Source organism: Paramisgurnus dabryanus, chromosome 14, assembly GCF_030506205.2.
Source record: "Paramisgurnus dabryanus chromosome 14, PD_genome_1.1, whole genome shotgun sequence".
NCBI lineage: Eukaryota > Metazoa > Chordata > Actinopteri > Cypriniformes > Cobitidae > Paramisgurnus > Paramisgurnus dabryanus.
Window position 1 is genome coordinate 23,787,697 of NC_133350.1, and position 20,351 is coordinate 23,808,047.

At 39.3% G+C, this 20,351-nt stretch overlaps 1 protein-coding gene across 1 annotated transcript in view; it reads left to right on the plus strand.

Moving 5' to 3' along the window:
- The window catches only part of grin3bb (glutamate receptor, ionotropic, N-methyl-D-aspartate 3Bb), a 101,914-nt gene that overhangs the window by 70,935 nt on the left and 10,628 nt on the right, over window positions 1–20,351 (plus strand). The window contains exons 2-5 of the mRNA XM_065241686.1: window positions 2,938–3,566; window positions 8,320–9,412; window positions 9,928–10,073; window positions 14,030–14,145. Coding sequence (XP_065097758.1) covers window positions 2,938–3,566; window positions 8,320–9,412; window positions 9,928–10,073; window positions 14,030–14,145 — 1,984 coding nt within the window. The remainder of the gene's footprint in view (window positions 1–2,937; window positions 3,567–8,319; window positions 9,413–9,927; window positions 10,074–14,029; window positions 14,146–20,351) is intronic.

Here is a 20,351-nt window from a genome sequence, read left to right on the forward strand (position 1 = left end):
TTATCTATTGATATCTCAGACACAATCTGTATCTATCAGTATCTCAGAAACTATCGGTATCTGACAGTATCGCAGAAGCTATCGGTATTTGACGGTATCTCTGAGACTGACAGTATCTCGAAACAAAAACCATTGCTATCTATTGATATCTCAGAAACTGTCTGTATATTTTGCTATCTCAGACACTATCTGTATCTATCAATATTTCAGAAGCTATCAGTATCTGACGGTATCTCAGAAGCTGTCGGTATCTCAAAAACATTGTTATCTATTGATATCTCAGACACAATCTGTATCTATCAGTATCTCAGAAACTATCGGTATCTGACAGTATCGCAGAAGCTATCGGTATTTGACGGTATCTCTGAGACTGACAGTATCTCGAAACAAAAACCATTGCTATCTATTGATATCTCAGAAACTGTCGGTATATTTTGCTATCTCAGACACTATCTGTATCTATCAATATTTCAGAAGCTATCAGTATCTGACGGTATCTCAGAAGCTGTCGGTATCTCAAAAACATTGTTATCTATTGATATCTTAGACACAATCTGTATCTATCAGTATCTCAGAAACTATCTGTATCTGTCAGTATCTCAAAAACTATTGTTATCTTTCGCTATCTCAGAAACTATCGGTAGCTATCGCTAGGTCAGAAACTATCGCTATCTTAGAAACAGTTGGGATCTAACGGTATCTCAGAAATTATTGGTATCTTTGCTATCTCAGACACTTTCTGTATCTATCGGGATCTCAGACACTATCTGTATCTGCCGGTATCTCAGAAAGTATCGGTATCTGCCGGTATCTCGGAAACTAGCGTTATCTGACGGTATCTCTGAAACTATTGGTATCTGTCGGTGTCTCAAAAAACATTGCTATCTCAGAAACTATCAGCATCTATTGCTAACTCAGAAACTATCTTTATTTATCAGTATCTCAGAAACTATCAGTATCTGTCAATATCTCAGAAACCATAGCCATCTATTGCTATCTCAGAAACTATCGTTATCTCTTTCTATCTCAGAAACTAATGGTATCTATTGTTATCTCAGCTTTAATACTAATTTTGTGATAATTCCAGTTCAATGTAAAAACATATTACCACATATGCTTGTCTTTGTTGCTCTGTTCATGTTATACAGTATATTCCCACAGTCAGGGTTCTAAATTAACACAAAATTCATTGGCGGGTGTTAATAAAAACCTACTAGCCAGTTTGGCCGGTGATGCATGAGGCATTGCATGCGTGATACATAAAGCTCTGTTCTCGGTCATTTATCCCTCTGACAGTCCTTCCTACATTTCCCATGAACACTGTGCCATAATGCTACGTGATGATGTTTCATATCCCAGTTGGCTACGCACAGTTTGCAGCTAAACCAGCGCGAGAAACCATGGAAGCGAACTGAGCGCGTCCACCAGAAAACACGAGGAAGAAGGAGAACGAACAGGCAGAGCAGGGAAGATAGACAAAGACAGGGGTGTCGCCAGACCCCTTTACTGGGGCACGTGCCCCAGTGTAAATCTTTTGTGCCCAGGTGTAAATCTCAAGTTAAAATCTTAGCAGTTAACTAGTGTATTCCTTTACAAAGATAATAGCGGCAAAAACAGATCTATATGCAGTGTAGTTACCCAATGTACGATTGTAAAAGCGACGAAGCAGTCGCACTGACGCGTGCATGCATGTATCCATGTCCACGCACGTCTTTGCGTTCATCCGCGAGATGATGAGTTTAAGGGAGGTAAGACAAACATCCTCATCCTCATCTACATCCTCACCCTGTCAGGTCTCAAACATTCGAGGGAAAATCTCAGGAAAAACTTTTGTCAAGTCTATAGAATTGCATTGTTGCTGAGAAAATCAACAGATGTGTGGTCAAAAAAAGTTAATTTAGAACCCTGCCCACAGTGTGTCAAAAAGTGCATGGGACGGAATCATTTTCATTTAAAAATGTAGGGATGCATATCCCCATGTGTCTGCTGCGCCCCTATATCAGCCACTTTAATTTTTGCCACCTGCATTGAGAAACTCATGAAAAGAGATTGCAAATGACTTATAAAACCTTAATGTTAAACTAAGAAGGGCCGTCACATTAACTTGGTACACGGGTCACAGAATCAGCATTGGCTTTTGAATCAGATTGTCGATCCTGTGATGAGTCAATCCTGAGATCTGTTTTTAAATGTATCTTATAATCTAAGTGGGTTGAAAGCTATGAGTGGTTGGTTCAGTAAGGCATAAAAACTGCTGGTGTAGCAGTCTCTGTCATGCTAGAGAGGACATTTATTAAGTCCTTTGGTTTTAGAGTATAAAATCAATAGCACAACTAGCCATATTATGGAAGGACATGCAGAGCTCTTTTATGTGAGTGGCATACTGAGAAGGGAAAAAAGAGGATTTAAAGAAGAGGAAAACTGCACTACTGTACATACTGATAATATGATTCAGTATCTGATCTTGGAGAGCATGAATGTCTGTAAACTTTGGACCTCAGTAAGCTAGAGGAAACATTTATTTCCCAGAAGTTGCTTTTATACGCACCAGAGTAAAAATAAAGGTCTAACTCTCAAACGTTTGTCCCCCATATTATGGAAAATCCACTCTTACAAGGTGTTTGGAAATAAATGTGTGTTGGCAGTCTGTGAACACAACCACCCTACAATGAAAAAAATCCACGTATTCCTTTTTTAATCCCCATTAAACCAGAGCAGTCTCATTAGACATGACTTTTTTGATTCTCTTGTTAATGTGATGTCACACTGATAAAGCCCCACTGACTGACTGGTTCATTTTACCCCAAAGCTTTCATACTGTAAATGTTTTTGTAAGTGTTGGATCAACAACATGTCCAAGTATTTTCACAGCAGTCATGTATAAGTTCTGCACTGGTGACCGTGTTGTCTTACCGTCGCTCTTTTTGTCTTCTTCAGAATCGATTTCACTTGCAGATGACGACTCGTATCCCGGCATCTGGATTAGCAGAGTTGCTTCTGGGTGTTCTACAGCAGAGCGGCTGGGAGGAAAGCATGGCAGTGCTTTGCCAAGGCTGGGAGGACGCTGGTCTTCTAGATCTCCTGAAACTTCAGGGCCATGCTGGCTGGGGACCTTCACACTGGCACCTGCGGGCTGCCCTAAATCTCTCCCACAGCACACCTCACGCCACCATTATATCAGAATTTCTCTCTGAGCACTTTAATCAGGACCATCCACCACCCGCCTCGGTCCTACTTTTTGGGGCCGACCCCGAGTGTGCCTCGTCCGTTCTGCGCAGCGCGCATGACTTGGGATTGACGTTGCCCGCTGTGCATTGGATTATGGGATATCCCTTAAGTCCGGATGTTCTTCATTCTATCGGTCTGCCTTTGGGACTGCTGGCCTACGGTGAGGTTGGCCGCAAACCGCTGCACTTGTACATTCAGGATGCTCTGCAGCTTATCAACCGAGCCGTTACTGCAGCAACGGTTGTACGGCCTGATCTGGCCCTCATTCAAAATATGGTAAACTGTTTTGATAAACCCAACAAACATGAGCTGCCCTCATCAGGACAGTATATTGCAAGGTAAGCTTATACTCTTTTAATCTATTCAATAAAAAAAATAGCGTAGGTGCACAACAATGCTATTGTAGTCTACCAAGTGGCATGGGTTTGATCCCAGGTGCATAGATTGAATGCATTTGCAAATGCATAAATATATCAGCTTGCCATGGACCAGCATTACAATGAATTCAGGTCTTTTCAGTAGGGTAGTGAATTATTTTTTGAGAAAAGCCACCTCTTCTGTCATGGGCCATTGTTAAACTGTTTACGTCGTGCATTGTTTGCCTTATTGCTTGTCATGTGTCATATTGCACACTTCAGTGGCAACTGTGAAATGTACTCTGACTGAAAATGACAGCGGGGTCTTCAGTTTCTTCCACAAAAGCATCCTGAACCTGAAGCCAAAAAGTAAAAGATTTATATATTTGAAACAATAATATGTTCCAGGAAGCAGTGTACTTTGCTGTGGTATTGTGGTAGGCAGGGTGTACATGCTTGTTCATAATTTATCAGAATTGCATACATAAATAATCAGATGGAAATTTAAAAACTTCAAAACTCATCAATAACAGCTTAACAGGAATACAAATATGTCAGATTCGCTATATTAGGTATTAGATCATGTTTCGAGATAATATTGCTTTGATGTTTATCCTAAAAAAACACACATGCAATTCAAAAAATAATAATTAAGCATAATAATGACAAATTACAAGAATATTCTGTATGATAAAGAGCTTTCTTGCTTGACATTTCTCTATTAATTGTAATAGAAACATTCTGCCATCTTTGATGTATTTTTTTAAAATCTGGAGTCAGCTTGTGTCATGCTTAAGGACATACGGCCCCGTACTCACGCTGCTGAAGATGATTCTTGTTTGCCCAAACACTCAGACATGCTTTAGAGAGCTTTATTTATGACTTCCCCTCAGTTGCCTTTCCCTGAGGTGGGATCACTTTTATCAAAAGACTTGGCACCGGCATGTCATGCAGAGCCGCTGCTTGGTGTGGATCACGCCAGCACGCTGCCACACACCCCTGTATCTCGCTCAACAAACAGAAATAAAAAATGGCTGCTTGGGGAGTCTGTGCCTCTCATCACAACAGGATGAGATTGAACATCTTCCAGCCTGACTCAAATCATGCTGAATGATGGCAGATGACTGAAATGTACCCATACTGTAGAGCGGTTTTGGGTGTAGTGTAATAACAGAAATGGGAACAATTTTCCTTTTTTCTGTGTGAAACTAATTTGAACTCATTTGTCATACCTCAAGGACTTTATGGATTGAGGAGATGTAATTTGTCGAGTTTGTTTTGCCTGCTTGTGACAGTTGATGTTTCCTGTGGGTGTCTATTGTAATTAGTGAGTATTGCTTAAATCTGTTATTGCTGTAGTGATATAATAATAAACCTAGCATTGCTTATATTCAGACCCTCAAACCTATCATTTAAATTTGTTTATTGTTTCACCCCTTATGAAATTGAAGCTTAAACCACAAAATAACCATGGTTTTGCTATGATTAAAATATACTATTGACAATGGTAATCAATTTACTGAAAACCATGGTTATTACAAAAAAACATGGATCATTTTTGTAAGGGACTGCGTAAACTTACTCAAGTCCCAAGTCAAGTTTCAAGTCTGTTTTTATTGTCAATTCTGCTACATGTGTTCTGTGGATGTATACAGATAACTTTAAACACTACATGGTAAACACTATGGGGCGGTTTCCTAGAAAAGGCCTATCCTAGTCCCAGACTAAAATGCATGTTTGAGCTGCCTTCATTTAAAAACACATATATTAAATGGGACATTTCACAAGACTTTAAAAAAATCGTCATAACTATTTGGTGTCCCCAGAGTACGTATGTGAGGTAGAATACCATATAGATAATTTATTATTACGTTAAAAATTGCGACTTTTTAGTTGTGAGCAAAAATGTGCCGTTTTTGGGTGTGTCCTGTTAAATGCAAATGAGCTGATCTCTGAACTAAATGGCAGTGCCTTGATTGGATAGTGCAGATTAAGGGGCAGTATTATACCCTTCTGACATCACAAGTGAAGGACCTATTTTTTACATGCTTGCAGAGAATGGTTTACCAAAAATAAGTTACTGGTTTGATCTTTTTCACATTTTCTAGGTTGATAGAAGCACTTTAGAAGACCCAATTATAGCATTTAAACGCATGGAAAAAGTCAGATTTTAATGATTTAAAAAATGTTCCCTTTAAAAAAATTCTAATAAATATTTTCTACTAAAACTTAGTCCTGGATTAATGTAAACCCTGTCTGGGAAATCACCCCAATAACATTAAACACAAATAGTAGAATTTTAAAACAAATTCCAAATAAATACAGTCACTATATAGATAAATGATAAATATAAAAGTATAAAAATATACAAGCCACATGTCAGATGAAATAAGTAAAACCGATGAAATAAGTATATAGTCCAAATATAATGGGTATGGTGCCAAAAAAAATACAGATGTTTACTATGTATACTGTAAAATAAATGTAGAAAAAAATCAGTTTAGATGCCATACATTTTTAAGTTTAATCAAATTGGGTGTGCAAAATCAGATATAGACATATCGTTAAAAAACATTACAGGTTTTAGAGGAAGTCAATGGAAAACATTTACGCATTTTGGTTTGGGCTCAATAATTCCAAAATATTAAAGTTAATAATTTTTTTACACAAGCAACACTTACATTTTTTGAACCTATACCATTCTCATACAAGTACACCAAAAATGACATAAGTAAAAAGGTTACACCATAGCAAGTTATTTGAGCTCACTATGTGAAATTTTGACTAAACGTTGAGTTAAAAATTAGGTTAATCTGATAAATTAAATTGTAGTTGAAATTTTAAATAGTGAATTAAAATAACTTTCACACCCAATTTGATTGAACTTAAAAAACATTTTACAATATGTTGCGCATTTCATGAAGATACTGAGATATCTGACTTCAATACATCATTTAGTACAGACTTTGAGATGAGCCTTTTATACTTAAGCCAATAAGCAACCACCCAAAACACCCTAGTAACTGCCTAGCAACATGCTGAAAAATACCCAGAACACCTTAGCAACCGCATAAAACCTTTTCACACATTGCGTTGATCCCAGAAAATTTGCCATTTTAAAGCAACACTAAAGAGTTTTTGCTCTTTGCTCCCCCTACAGGTTAGAAGCAGAATTGTCCATTACCACTGTCGTAAATCATTTAGCCTACTGCAGCGTAGCTGGCTCTGATTGGAAACTTCTTTAGTGCGGTTTTGGCCGATAGAGGGCTGCAAAGCAAACGTGAAAGTGCCATTCACCCTGTTAAGGGTGGATGAACAACTGAAACTTTTTTGTGAAACGTTATTTTAAGGTAAAAACACTTTAGTGTTGCTTTAAATGCAAACATGTCCTGGAATTGATCTTGGGATAGCTCCCGTAAAGGGGACCTTGTACATTGCCGAACAAAAGACAGGAGCAAATCACAACAACATAGTTCTCGTTCAGCCATTTGACAGGGCTGTTTTAAATGGAGACCAATGTTGACAAAAAAAATGTCTGCAAACTGAAATGAAGCAGAGATCAGGGAGCTCCTCACTATCCGCACTGAAGCTGAGATCGGACACCAGCTTAACAGAAAAAAGTGCACATGGTTGGTTTTCCAAGAAAAAATCGCAGATACTAAGCAAACTTAAGACCCTGCAGAAAAAAACACCAAGTGTACGATTACAAATACATTACATGTCTTGTGTCTTTACAAAATCTTTATGGGATGACACAGATTCTTGAAAAATGTAAAGCATCATAACCTTGAACAAACCTTCACATTTTCTTAAGAAAATGTAAAAAAAAATAATCTTTTAACTCAGTTATAAGTAGTACATCTTAAAGTGAAGGTATTTTTATGCTGAGGTTCACACAAATGGTCAGCATGACTTCATCAGCCCATTTCTTGTACTCGCTTATGCTATATATTCTTGTACTCTATTATGTCCTGTTTCTCTCTCTCTCTCTCTCTCTCTCTCTCTCTCTCTCACACACACACACACTGCTCACTTCTTAATATATGATGGATCATAAAGTGGTAGCAAAATAAAAGATGGTTTTCAAGCTGAAAGACACACTGTAGATTCACTGAAGCTCTGTGTTAGTGGTGCAAATGGATTTGATTCCCATGAAATGATTCCTTAATGTCACTCTGGATTAGAGCGTCTGACAAACATATAAATATAAATGTTCTCAGTGATGGGTTTGCTAAGGTGGGCCTTTGCATTCGTTGACAGGTAAAACCCATGGAAAAGGGTTTAGTGCCAAATTACATGTTACGCTTTTCACTGCAGTTTTTTCCAGCTCTGCATTAGTCAAATGTCATATCTTTTATTTATCTCAGCAAACGTTGAGCATTTCCTTAAGTGACCCGAGCTCTGCATCAAAGCTGCTGCCTTGCCAATTGAGTGACTCTAATTCTGTAAAGTAGGAGGGGGCTTCACAATCAGATATATTGCTCTGTAAAAGCAACATCTGTAGTTTATGGTGTGACGAGTGCCAGAGCGTGTCAGGCAATCCCTCTCCCAGGCCTTCACCCTCTGCCGCAGCGATATTTACTGTCTGGATTGCTGCTGAAAGTTGGCTTAACCTGTAGCCAATCCTGTTACCGCCTCCTGCTTGTCTACTCCTGTCCTGTAGAGTGGGAGACTTGCTGGGCTTTCTGTTCCCCTTGAATTATTTTGTTTGACTCTTGTGTTCTCCATCCCTCAGGTTCCTCTCAAACACATCCTTTGTAGGACTGACAGGCCCTGTCAGCGTTCAACGCAACATCTCACGTGTACTCACCTCCCAAACAGTTCACATATGGAGCTTGCGGCGTGATGCCGTCGGTCAACCCACGTGGGTGACGGTGGGCAGCTGGGAAGGTGGTAGGTTGGATGTAGAGGAGCAGGGATTATGGCAGGGTTCATCCCCTCGTCATCGCACTGAGGGTCAAATGGGCAGGGAAGGCCGGAGATGGCGGGCGGGCTTTCCTGTGTCAGGGAGCCGTCTACGGGTGGTCACGCTGGTGGAGCATCCGTTCGTTTTCACACGAGAGGTAGATGATGATGGGAACTGTCCCGCTGGGCAGTTCTGTCTGGACGCAGGCACCAACAGCTCGGAAACCCTGGACCATTTCTATACCGAGCGGGCGCAAGGTAACAGTAGCTTCTTGCCACCGGATTACAACAAGTGTTGTTACGGATACTGTATCGATTTGCTGGAGAAGCTTGCTGAGGACATGAACTTCGAGTTTGACCTGTACATAGTGGGGGACGGGAAATATGGAGCAGTGAAGGGTGGCCAGTGGACAGGATTAGTGGGCGACCTGCTGAGCGGGGTGGCCGACATGGCTGTCACCAGCTTCAGCATCAACTCGGCTCGCAGCAAAGTTATAGACTTCACCAGTCCGTTCTTTTCGACGAGTTTGGGAATACTGGTGCGCAGTAAAGACACGGCTGCTCCCATTGGAGCCTTCATGTGGCCTCTGCATTGGTCGATGTGGATGGGCATCTTTGTAGCACTACATATAACAGCTCTTTTCCTTACCCTCTATGAATGGAAGAGTCCTTTCGGTATGACGCCTCATGGACGTAACCGTGTTAAGGTCTTCTCTTATTCTTCAGCACTCAACCTCTGCTATGCCATCCTTTTCGGACGCACCGTCTCCAGTAAGACACCCAAGTGCTGGACTGGACGTTTTTTGATGAACCTGTGGGCCATATTTTGTTTGCTGGTTTTGTCTAGTTACACAGCAAACCTGGCTGCAGTCATGGTCGGGGAAAAGACCTTTGAAGAGCTCTCTGGAATTCACGATGCAAAGGTAAGATCTTTTAAGTTATTGGAGCAATAGCTTGCTTGTTAGATCCTGTTACAGTTACTGATAATAAACAATGTTTTTGAATAGTCTTTAAAATGATATTGTTTTTATATATAGTCGCTTTCTATGGCCTTAACTAGAGCTCAGTTAATCTAATTCATCTAAAAAACACAGCTGAAAAATACATGCGTTCTCTGAAATTCATAACCATAAAATAAATATTTTGACCTTGCTATATGACCTTGCTCTAGCTTTTGCACTACTCTTACTTCTTAACTTTGCAATGTGGTAAAGCTGTGGTAAAATGTATATTATTTATAAGTCTCTTCGGATAAAACATCTCCTAAATGTTTTCCTGTAAATATTAATGTTATCATCAAACCCTTTAATTTTAAAGCTAGCAAGACCCTTTTAAGAGGAGGCTAAGCATTAATGGTTAGCTGCAATTGTGACTACCCAACTAAAGCCATTGTATTGTTAAGCTATACTCTTAATACATTCCGTGTCTTGGCCCTCAGCTCCATCACCCATCTCAGGGATTCAGATTCGGCACTGTTCGGGAAAGCAGCGCCGAGGATTACATGAAAAAAAGTTTTCCTGAGATGCACGAGTACATGAGGAAATTCAACAAGCCCACCACGCCTGATGGTGTTTCTACTCTCAAGTAAGAGATCAATTCACCTAAACACAAGAGACTCAGCAGATGGTGTCAAGTGCCGCAGTACTGACTAGCATAGCTTTAAAGAAATATTCCACTTTTATAAAAAATCTGATAATTTACTCAGCCCCATGTCAGCCAAGATGTTTATGTCCTTCTTTGTTCAGAGAAGAAGTTAATTTTTTTGAGAAAAACATTCCAGGATTTTTCTCCATATAGTGGACTTTATTGGACCTCAACAGTTTACAGTTTCAATGCAGCTTCAAAGGGCTCTAAACAATCCTAACTGAGGCATAAGGGTCTTATCTAGCAAAACTATCATCCTTTTTGCCAAAAAAGTACTTTTTAACCACATTTCTCGTTTTGCACTAGCGTTGTGATATGCCAGGGTGACCTTACAAATTACACAATAATGATGAAAGGTCACGCATAACATATGCGAATCTGCCGCTCCAGTGTTTACCATTGTGGAGAAAGAGGACGTTCCGATGTTGTTATATTTGGAATGATACTAATTAATGTCTTTGTGTCATTGTTTAAAATTGTTCGCAAGTGTGCGTTTCACATATGTAACACGTGACCTTTCGATGTGATTGCTTAATACGTAAGGTCAAGCTGGTACGTCTAACACAGTCTCACCCCATTTCGTCAATATTTGACGACACTTGACCATTCGTCATATGTTGACGTGAAGGGTATACCTTTCGCGTCATTTTTTGACGAACTGGGGACTTCAATACTATTACGTCCGTTGCATTCTCTTTCCTATTTTATTACCATTTGCGCGTCGGTTTAGGGTTAGATTACGCAAAATTAAACAGTGTACGCGAAATTAAACAGTGTACGCGAAATTAAACAGTTGTCACCTGGCGTTGGGGTTAGAAACAGTTGTCACCTGGCGTTGGGGTTAGAGTTAGGTTTGGGTAGGGATGTCATTATGTAAATCTAACCCTAAACCGACGCGCAAATGGTAATAAAATAGGAAAGAGAATGCAACGGACGTAATAGTATTGAAGTCCCCAGTTCGTCAAAAAATGACGCGAAAGGTATACCCTTCACGTCAACATATGACGAATGGTCAAGTGTCGTCAAATATTGACGAAATGGGGTGAGACTGGGTTGGTACGTCACACGGCTACTACAAGACAATAAGTTGTGGTTTAAAATTACCTTTTTTTTTTGCGAAAAATACGATTATTTTGCTAGATAAGACCCTTAAGGGCTCATTATAGTTGTGCGTAGGTCCTACGTCGTAGCCGCGACAGCATAGGTTCCATGTCCCGTGTCGACATGCAAACCGCTGGAAGGCAGTATCCATGCGTGTAACCACAGTAGCAGCACGACCAGCAATGATGGAAGTAAATAAACAGCGACTTTTGTTGCAGTTTGAGTTAAATCACTCCTCAACTTGGCCTTTCTTTGTTTTCACCGTGGCAAACGGAAATACCTATGACGGGAGGGGTTCTGGTTGAGCAACCACAGCGCTTGTGGTCCGCATAGAACTGATGCGCTGTTAAAATTTTTGCGAGGTGCACATCAGGCTACGCAGAGCTGGCTACAGATAGCCTACGCCGTAGCTGACTTACGCACGACTATAAATTGGGCTTTATGCCTCAGTAGGGATCGCTTACAGCCCTTTGAAGCTGCTTTGAAACTGTAAACTGTTGAGGTCCACTAAAGTCCACTATATAAAGAAAAATCCTAGAATGTTTTCCTCAAAAAACATAATTTCTTTTTAATGAAAAAAAATAGCAATGCAAATTTTACGTTAAATTAAAAAAAAATCAGTTTATAGTGACTCGCTGGTTGACAATATTAAAGGTGTCAATATTCTTGCCACCTTGAAAAAGCTGTCATTAAAATGAGGTGTTTACCTGAGGAATTGTTACTTTCGATATATTTTAGTCTACATTTTAAGTGCCCGCCAAGGGGGCGTTTGTTGTTTCCTGCCAGCTGCAGGGCCACTGTCAAAGACATACCAAATTGTGAAGTGTTTTTTTTATTTTTTTTATTCTAATATTGTTATTTTGGGCTATGGCAGAGAAAGACAAAGAAAGAAAGAAAGAGAGAGAGAGAGAGAGAGAGAGAGAGAGAGAGAGATACCTATGGGATATTTATCAACGCCTCATTAGGAGGCTTTTCCACTAAAAGCAAACCATGTAAACAGCTGTCAGACTTCTAACCTCACTTTAACTCAAGCCAGAGATGAATTTAGAAGAAACGACAGAACTATGAACAATTTCCGAGAGCCGCCAAATCTCATTTCTTTCAATAATTGCTTAGTAAAGGTTTGATTCTGTACGACAGATGGTAGAATTAAGCCTGACATAATAGGAAGTTACAGTTGCTTCACTTTATACTTTTGGATGTATCATTTAAAATGTAATTGGAAGAAGAACGTAAAAAAGCCCAGAGTCTTCAAAAGAGTCAAAGCCCCATGAAATATTTCATTTGGCTGAAAACATTTTAATCCGTTTTTTAATTTTGTGAAGAAGATCAGAGGTATCGGTGACCACATGCATAACAAGAACAAGAAGCAGAAAAGCGCATTCGTTTTGTAGACACTTGACTTTCAAATGCCTGCTCCAGACTCTGAGATGGTGTTTATAAGCAGCGGTGTTCGCACTACATATTTCAGTTTCACTTAAAAAAGGGTAAAAACATCAATGAAATGTATGAATAATCAGATTAGACCGGCGAAAATTGTGAGCAAGAACCCAGCAAGCAAAAGTCCGCATTTAACTGAACAGGTTAATGGACCCGATATAATCCGGCTATGAATGACCCACTTCTTAACAAAATTTTAAATTTGGCCTAAATAATGCTGCGTTCCAGGCAACCGGTAACCCGTAACTCACGAGTTCAAAACCACGACTCACGACTCTGAACTGGGAGTACATCGATCTAGTACGAGTTCACGGGTGGGAAGTCACGGGTTTGACTGCCGTTCCAGTGCACTTTCACCGGTAGAATCGTAGAGTCGTGGTTTTGAAGTCGTAACTCACGGGTTTAAAAGCCTGCCTGGAACGCAGCATAATTTTGGCCTAAATAACTTGGGAGATGTATGATATTACACGGCCAAATCTCGCGAGATGTTGAGTTTAGAGGCAGGGGCGTCGCTAGACCCCTTTTACTGGGGCACGTGCCACAGTGTAAATCTTTTGTGCCCCGGTGTAAATCTCAAGTTTACATTTTAGCAGTTAACTTGTGTATTAATTTACAAAAATAACCGAGGCAAAACGGATCTATATGCAATGTAGTTACCCAATTCACGTTCGAAAAAGCGACCCAGCAGTCGCACTGACGTGTGCACGCACAAATGCATGTCCGTGCGCGTCTATTCAGCCGCGCGCAGCAGCATACAAAAGTCCAAGGTGATGACACGCGATTGATTTGACTTATGAAAACATGACGAGACTAAACTAAGTTTTTAAATAATAATAAAGATTCTGATTGGCCAGTCGGTTGTTATTCAACCGCTCAAAACTAATAACACACGGTAACATGGATGCTGCAAATCATTTTGACAGGTACAGTTTAATATTACACAAAAATTTAATATAAATATGTCTTTTTAAAGCATATATAGATTTTATATTAACAGTTGATTAAACCAAATAGCGTGAACGTGTTTAACTTAAAATTCCCTGGGTGAACTCACCGATAAGTGAGATGTTTTATTATGTGTAAATTAAGAAAGGTGGGCCATTAAGGTATCACTACCCATTAAAAGTGCTTATTTAAAGGTCTATTCAGTGTGCATGTGGTGGAGATTTATGGCAACGTCTGTGGTTTACGAACATTTAGCTGCGAGACAGACGATGGCTGCGTTCCATTTGCACCAGAATGAGATGCACGATCTTACTTATGAAAATCATACTGTGCATGTATAATGAGATGAACTGTGGTGTACGTGCCTGTCGGTGCAGATTTGTAGCCCTTCCTCTTTTTATGTTGTGAAGGACAGATCCTCCTCAGCTTGATGCTTTTATCATGGACAAAGCCCTGCTGGACTACGAGGTGTCGATTGATGCCGACTGCAAGCTGTTAACTGTCGGAAAACCCTTCGCTATTGAAGGTAAGACATCATACCGCTCTCAAAACACTCTTTAATCTTGTGCAGCTTTAAATGTTTAGATGAATTGCAGGGACAAAGTGGTGCACTAAATAAAGTTTTACACACAAAGTTTCAGCCTGACAAATAAACCATGTGCATGCACATAGGCCAGAGACTTCAGTCAAAGCAGTGACCTAGAAAAAGGAGCGGGTCGAAAAGCAGACAGTATTGTGACAGATAGGACTCCTTTTATTCCCAATGCATTTCTATGGTATCCGCAAATGTCGTATAGCAGGTCAATGATTACAGGGCCATTATATGATTAAATTATATATGCATGTGATTCAAGTTGACCGATATTCTTTATTCAATGATGTAAGTCTGCAATCTCCTTTAATAAGAAAACCTCTGGTTATACTGTAGAGTGGTCAGTTACTTGACTTTTAAGACTCATGTAATTGACTCAAGAACAAAATATATTAAACTGTACACAGGGCTGGAAATGGCACAACAGGGCACTCTAGATTTTTTTTTTTTTGGGGGGGTAGATGGGTTTAAAATAACATAATATTACCAATTTTTATGTTTCCTTATAAGTATATGTTTTCTTGAACATTCAAAGCACTATTTGGATGGGATTATTTTTTTCAAACTGCGTTTGAGTTTCAACCTGTCCCCCGACGACGTCTATGATTTTATATACCAGTTTGTACAGGACTAAAATTCTCAGGCTATTCCAGAGACGGGAGTGTCTGTTTCGTTGAGTTTGGGCATTACAAAAATGTAAAGTTATTACAGAACATGTAATTGATCAATTTAATTTGAACAAATCAAAATAACTTTTGTAAAAAAAACATGGTAAAAACTACATGTTTTACTGGCTGCTTAATAAACCATAAACTGTAAAAAAAAGATGGACGTAGTGTCCGTGACGTCACCCATAGGTTTCTGAAGATCATTTTTGAAGCTTTAAGTAAGCTGTGTCTTCCATCGCAATCTTGGCCATGCGTCACAGGATTAAAAACACAGAGGAAGTAAGATTTTCTCAGAGGTCCCCCTGTAAAACGAATCCCGCCCGAATAAGGCTTAAGTCATCTGGTTAAAGTAATATTAGCAGAGTGTGAAAATTTTGAATATTTAGGCTATATCCACACGAAGCCGGTGCATTCCCTATCCGATCATTTTTTTTCCTTGCTCTAAAAAAATAATCCGTAAACACGAAACCACTGAAACCGACTGAAAGCGGTGTAGTATATATGCCGGACCAGTATGGGGCGCTGTAATTCTGCCACAGATATACACTATACACGGAGAAGAAGACTTTGAGCATGCGCATAGCCAACGTATGGTGTTGTCCATTATCGCTTGTTGGTCACCACAATTGCATAGACGCAATAGATTTTGCTGTAATAAAGCTAGTAGGCTTTAGTAGCTTCTGTAGCATGAACACAATCACGTAATCCGCCGTTATTGTTGTTGCTGTTACGTGTGACGCTTCCGACACGTGATGTGATGACGTTTTCGCTTCACAAAATATACGGATTGGCTGTACAGACGAAACCGCAAGGGTGTCGGTTTCAGATTTATCCACTTTAGGACCAGGTTTCAAAAAATAGCGGTTTCACTCTCTGAAATCGCCGGATCCGTGTGGATGAAACGCCAATACGATAACAAATTTATGCGTATACAGTGATTCGCGTCTCCGTGTGGACAGCCCCTTAGCTAATGGATATTTTTAATAAGAAAAATCTGCAAAAGACAGTCAAATATGTTAAATGCCAAGGAAGTGACATTTGTGAACATAAGGCATTTCAGTTACTGAGTGACTAATAACCTTTTCAATGCCTTTTAATTGTAAAGTGAAATTACTGAAACTGAACATGAGACCCCAAAAAATGCTAATTTATAAGAAAACATGTCAGATACACTTAGATAGCGTGCACACCAAAGCGTTTACGCCGGCATATGTTTTCAATTGTTTTTAATGGAAGCACAGCCTTTTCAAAAACGAAAGCAACTGACGAGTTTCGTCCGAGCTGAATGCTGCCGCTTGCCGTTTATTCTGCGTTCAGCACTGAGCGTCAAGAGTTGAAAAATGTTTAACTTTGGGAGAACACGCTCAGCTCGTCAATAGCCTCTTTCACGCAGTAATTTTGTTAAATTACCATGAATTTACCAGCCAGAATGAATTTACAAGTAACAAAAATCTGCTGTTCACACACCCAGTGACGTTCAGTCTTTTTACCAACAAGACATCATTCACACAACAGTATCAAAATACCTGTAAACTTGGTGAGAAAGTGGAAGTTACCTGTGGCGTGCGGCGAGCTCAGTGTTGTATTTAATGGTGGGTTATAACTTCATATTCACGGTCCATATTTTGTTGTTTTCACATCTGTGGCAAACGCCAATGTTCGCGAAGTTGCTTGTTACCAAATAACATTGCATTAGGCGACGTTAAACGAAACCTGTGTCTTAAACAACAGTACTGTTTACACATTAGGCTTCATAGAGGGTGTGCTAAGGACGCTGGCAATTCGGCAATAGATGGTAAGCTGTTTTAAACAACTTTGGTGAAGAAATGTGGACGTTAACTTCAGGTGTGCTCGACTTTTAATCAGCATGTGTGTGGAAACTTCCATAAAAAGTGTGGGAGTAAATGCGTCATCTGTATTAAAACGTTATGATCGGCCCAAAGGTGTCTGACGTTGTCCGTTCTAAATGCCGATAATCTTTTTTTTCACACATAGCGCTTACCAGTAAATTACTGGTAATCTTACAACCTCTCTTACTGGTAAATTGGCAGCACTGATTTACCAGAAAGGTTGTGTTTACACATGAACAGTTAACTGCAATTTACCAGTAAATTACTAGTAAAGACTGTATATGTGAAAGGGACTATTGTTAGTTCCCACACACCAGTCCAATCACATTTGAGAAGGGATGGGACTAAAATCACAACAACCAACCGCCTCATCATTGAACGACTGATAAACAAAGCAGAAGTATGATAAAAACCAAAGCGTTCAGGTAAAAACTGGCAAGTGCCTATTTTCGGCATCCACCTGCCATTTTCAGCCGCGTTTAAAAGCTTTGGTGTGAATGCCCCCTTAGAGGGTTTTGCATCTGAACTCTTCGTGTTATTATTTAAACACCAGAGTTGTATTGATTCCTTTATCAGATGATGGATGGGTTTCCATTCAGTGCCATTAAATGTCTAGGAAAAGCCAGGATATTATTTTATATAACTCAAAAATGTGTCATATGCACCTAGGATAGCATTATGGTGAGTATATTATAGGGTAAGTTTGTGAAGGCACCTTTAAGAAAGTTTCACAGAAGGATTTATTGACCAAAATATATAGGTGAACAAGAGGTAGATATGTCAGAAAACAGCGTGAAACACCCTGGATAACACCAAAACCATGTCTTATTCACTGACCAAGCTTGAGGGACACAAAGCAAAAATTGTTTGCGAAGTATCTTTTGGAGTGTATTGACAAATCCACAGCTGACAAGCACAAAAACAGTGAGAACTGAAGCTGGCCTTGCCGAGATCTCTCCTGCTGTCATGCGTTTTAGTGGGGGAAGCCAATTTAAATGCAAACCTGGGCTGTATTCCTGTGCTGCCTACAGGCGTCACGGATCTTTCCTTAAGGCGATAGGAAAAGTTTGCTGGAGGTAAAATAGAAAGTAAGAGCAGTTCAACAAAATTGAGTGAAGTTATTTCAGTTCAGACTGTGATTTGTTCATTTGTAGAACTGCCCCTCAGCTGGGCATCAGGGCTAATTGAGCTCACGCCCCTGCTATTCTCTCCGTTAATTACCATATGACTGTTGTGTCATTTCTCATGTCTGTTCATCCCCCCAGGCGTCTCCCATTCCTCTGTGTCGTGACGTGTCTACGCTGGACAATATTCTGCATGTTTTATATGAATTAATAAGCACTCATAGGGCTGATGTATTGTTCTCTAATTCAAAATTCAATAACAAGACAGGTCTTGTTCTTTAATTCTGCCCACAAGTGAGGGAAATTATGTGTACAATATCAAATCGCTTTGTGTTTAAAAAGAAAGAGAGGCGGTGATGTTTTGAAGCATGATGAATGATGTCTTGAAAATATTTTACTGAGGACCTCAAATGCAAATAGATGGAATTTAGTTTTGACTTGTAATAGTAATAAATTAATTATATGGTATTTTGAGCTAGAACTTCACATACGCACTCTGGGGACACCAAATATTTATCTTACATCTTTAAAAAGTCTTGTAAAATGTCTAAAGAAAATGTACAAAAAATCTTTTTTGGATACTAGCCAGATTTTTTTAGGCTTTTGGCATTATTCAGTAAAGACAGTGAAGAGTAACTGAAGACTTTTTTAGAAGTGGAGATTTTGCATGTACTTCAGGGTTTCAGTGAAAAGAATTTGTTCTGAAAGGACTGAAGTGACATTGTGAAAGTAAGGCATTTCAATTACTGACTAATAACCTTTTCATTGCCATTAAAGGGAAATTACTGAACCTAAACATAAGAGCCTGATAAAAAAGCACATTTACAAAGAAAACATGTAAGACAGTCGCACTTACAGGGTTTTGCATCGGAGCTCTTCATATTTAATATAATCCAAAATCAGAGACAATCATATAGTAAAACTTTGGGATTCAGTATTATAACCACAAAATAAATGTATTTTAGGGATTAGATAAAAGAAATGTTACGATATAAAATGAATGGTCTGTAAAAATAATTTCTAGGTCTCTGGAGTATTTCTACAGTATGCCAGTAATTAAATATGTAAATTTGTGACATGGACCATGTTAACTTCATTGTGAAAAGGTCAGATTTCCTCATGTCCATTGAAGCACATAAGATGCTCTTTGAGACATTCCTAAATCATGCTGGGATAATATGGATCATCAGGTTTTGCACAAACTTTCCGGCTCAAGTGCTGTTATCATTGAAACAACTGGTTGACTAAAAAACTAACTTTTCCTATTTGTTATATTATTAATAATAATATCTGTAATAATACAAAACAAATTGCATTTCTTAAAAATACAAAATGGAAGCACTTGCAGTCACAAACTCGCATAATTTTGGACTGTGTATCTGTTTTGTATGTATGCCATATTGTATGAAATACTGACAAGTATCCTTTAGAGAATTTGAAATTGTATGTGTATGTGTGTGTGTTGAGGTTTGGCAGTGATGAAATGCCTAGATGTCAACATTTGAATATCTGTGATCTGTCAACCAGTTAGGGGCCAGTGGGGGCTGCTGAGTGACAGATTTACTGCAGAGAAAAACAGCCCACTGATACCTTCTATTATATTTCCTCCTAATGTTTCCCTATAGTTTGGCCGATCAGTAGTTTAGGATTCAGACCTTCACTATGTTAATTATCATACTGTTATCTAATTTCCTATGTCAATTCATCTCCAACACGTGTGCAGGTTGAATAAGATTCATGTCATGTCTGTTATCAATAATATGACTTATAAGCCCCGCCCACATCATAAAGCACCTGTGTGGTTGCCCACGATGACACGCCCCCTGTAATAACATCATATCACTTCATCTTTGCCATCACATTTTTCTCCACGTTTCTGATTTGAAAATCTATTCACAGTTAAAAGAGTCATTTTATTCACAGTTCTCAGTAATGTCATTTGTAAAATCGAATTTGCATGTTTCATTAGATATCAAAGAGAAGTAATGGAAAGCCACATCAGCATAATGGCAAAAAGAAATCTATCAAAAATTGAAGAGATGTGCAAGGTCAAAAGTTTCGCAGTTCTGTGTGTTTTGTAGTGGTCCCTAAACCAAAAATGGGATGTAATAGGACAAACAATGCTAATTATAATATGCTAAACATATTATGAAGATTTGCAAACGGGATCTGCGTATAGACGGTTTCATCGGTACAGCTACAGCCAAATCTCACGACATGTCAAGTTTAGGGTTAGGTTTGAGGTAGGATTTGGATGAAAAACGGCGCTCGTCTGGTGAGATTTCACGAGATTTTGTCCGTAGCTGTATCCCTTCTAGTCACAACCGGATTCATCGGCCGCACGTGCGTTGCCGGTTATGCACCTGAAGCAAAGCGAACTTCTATCCTATAATTATTAATCAGGCTAATGGCTAAACTGATTTCTGAAACAAATACCTTGTTGAAAATAAAATGTTTTGTTTTGCTAAAGACGAGGGGAGACAACGATCATGGATTAC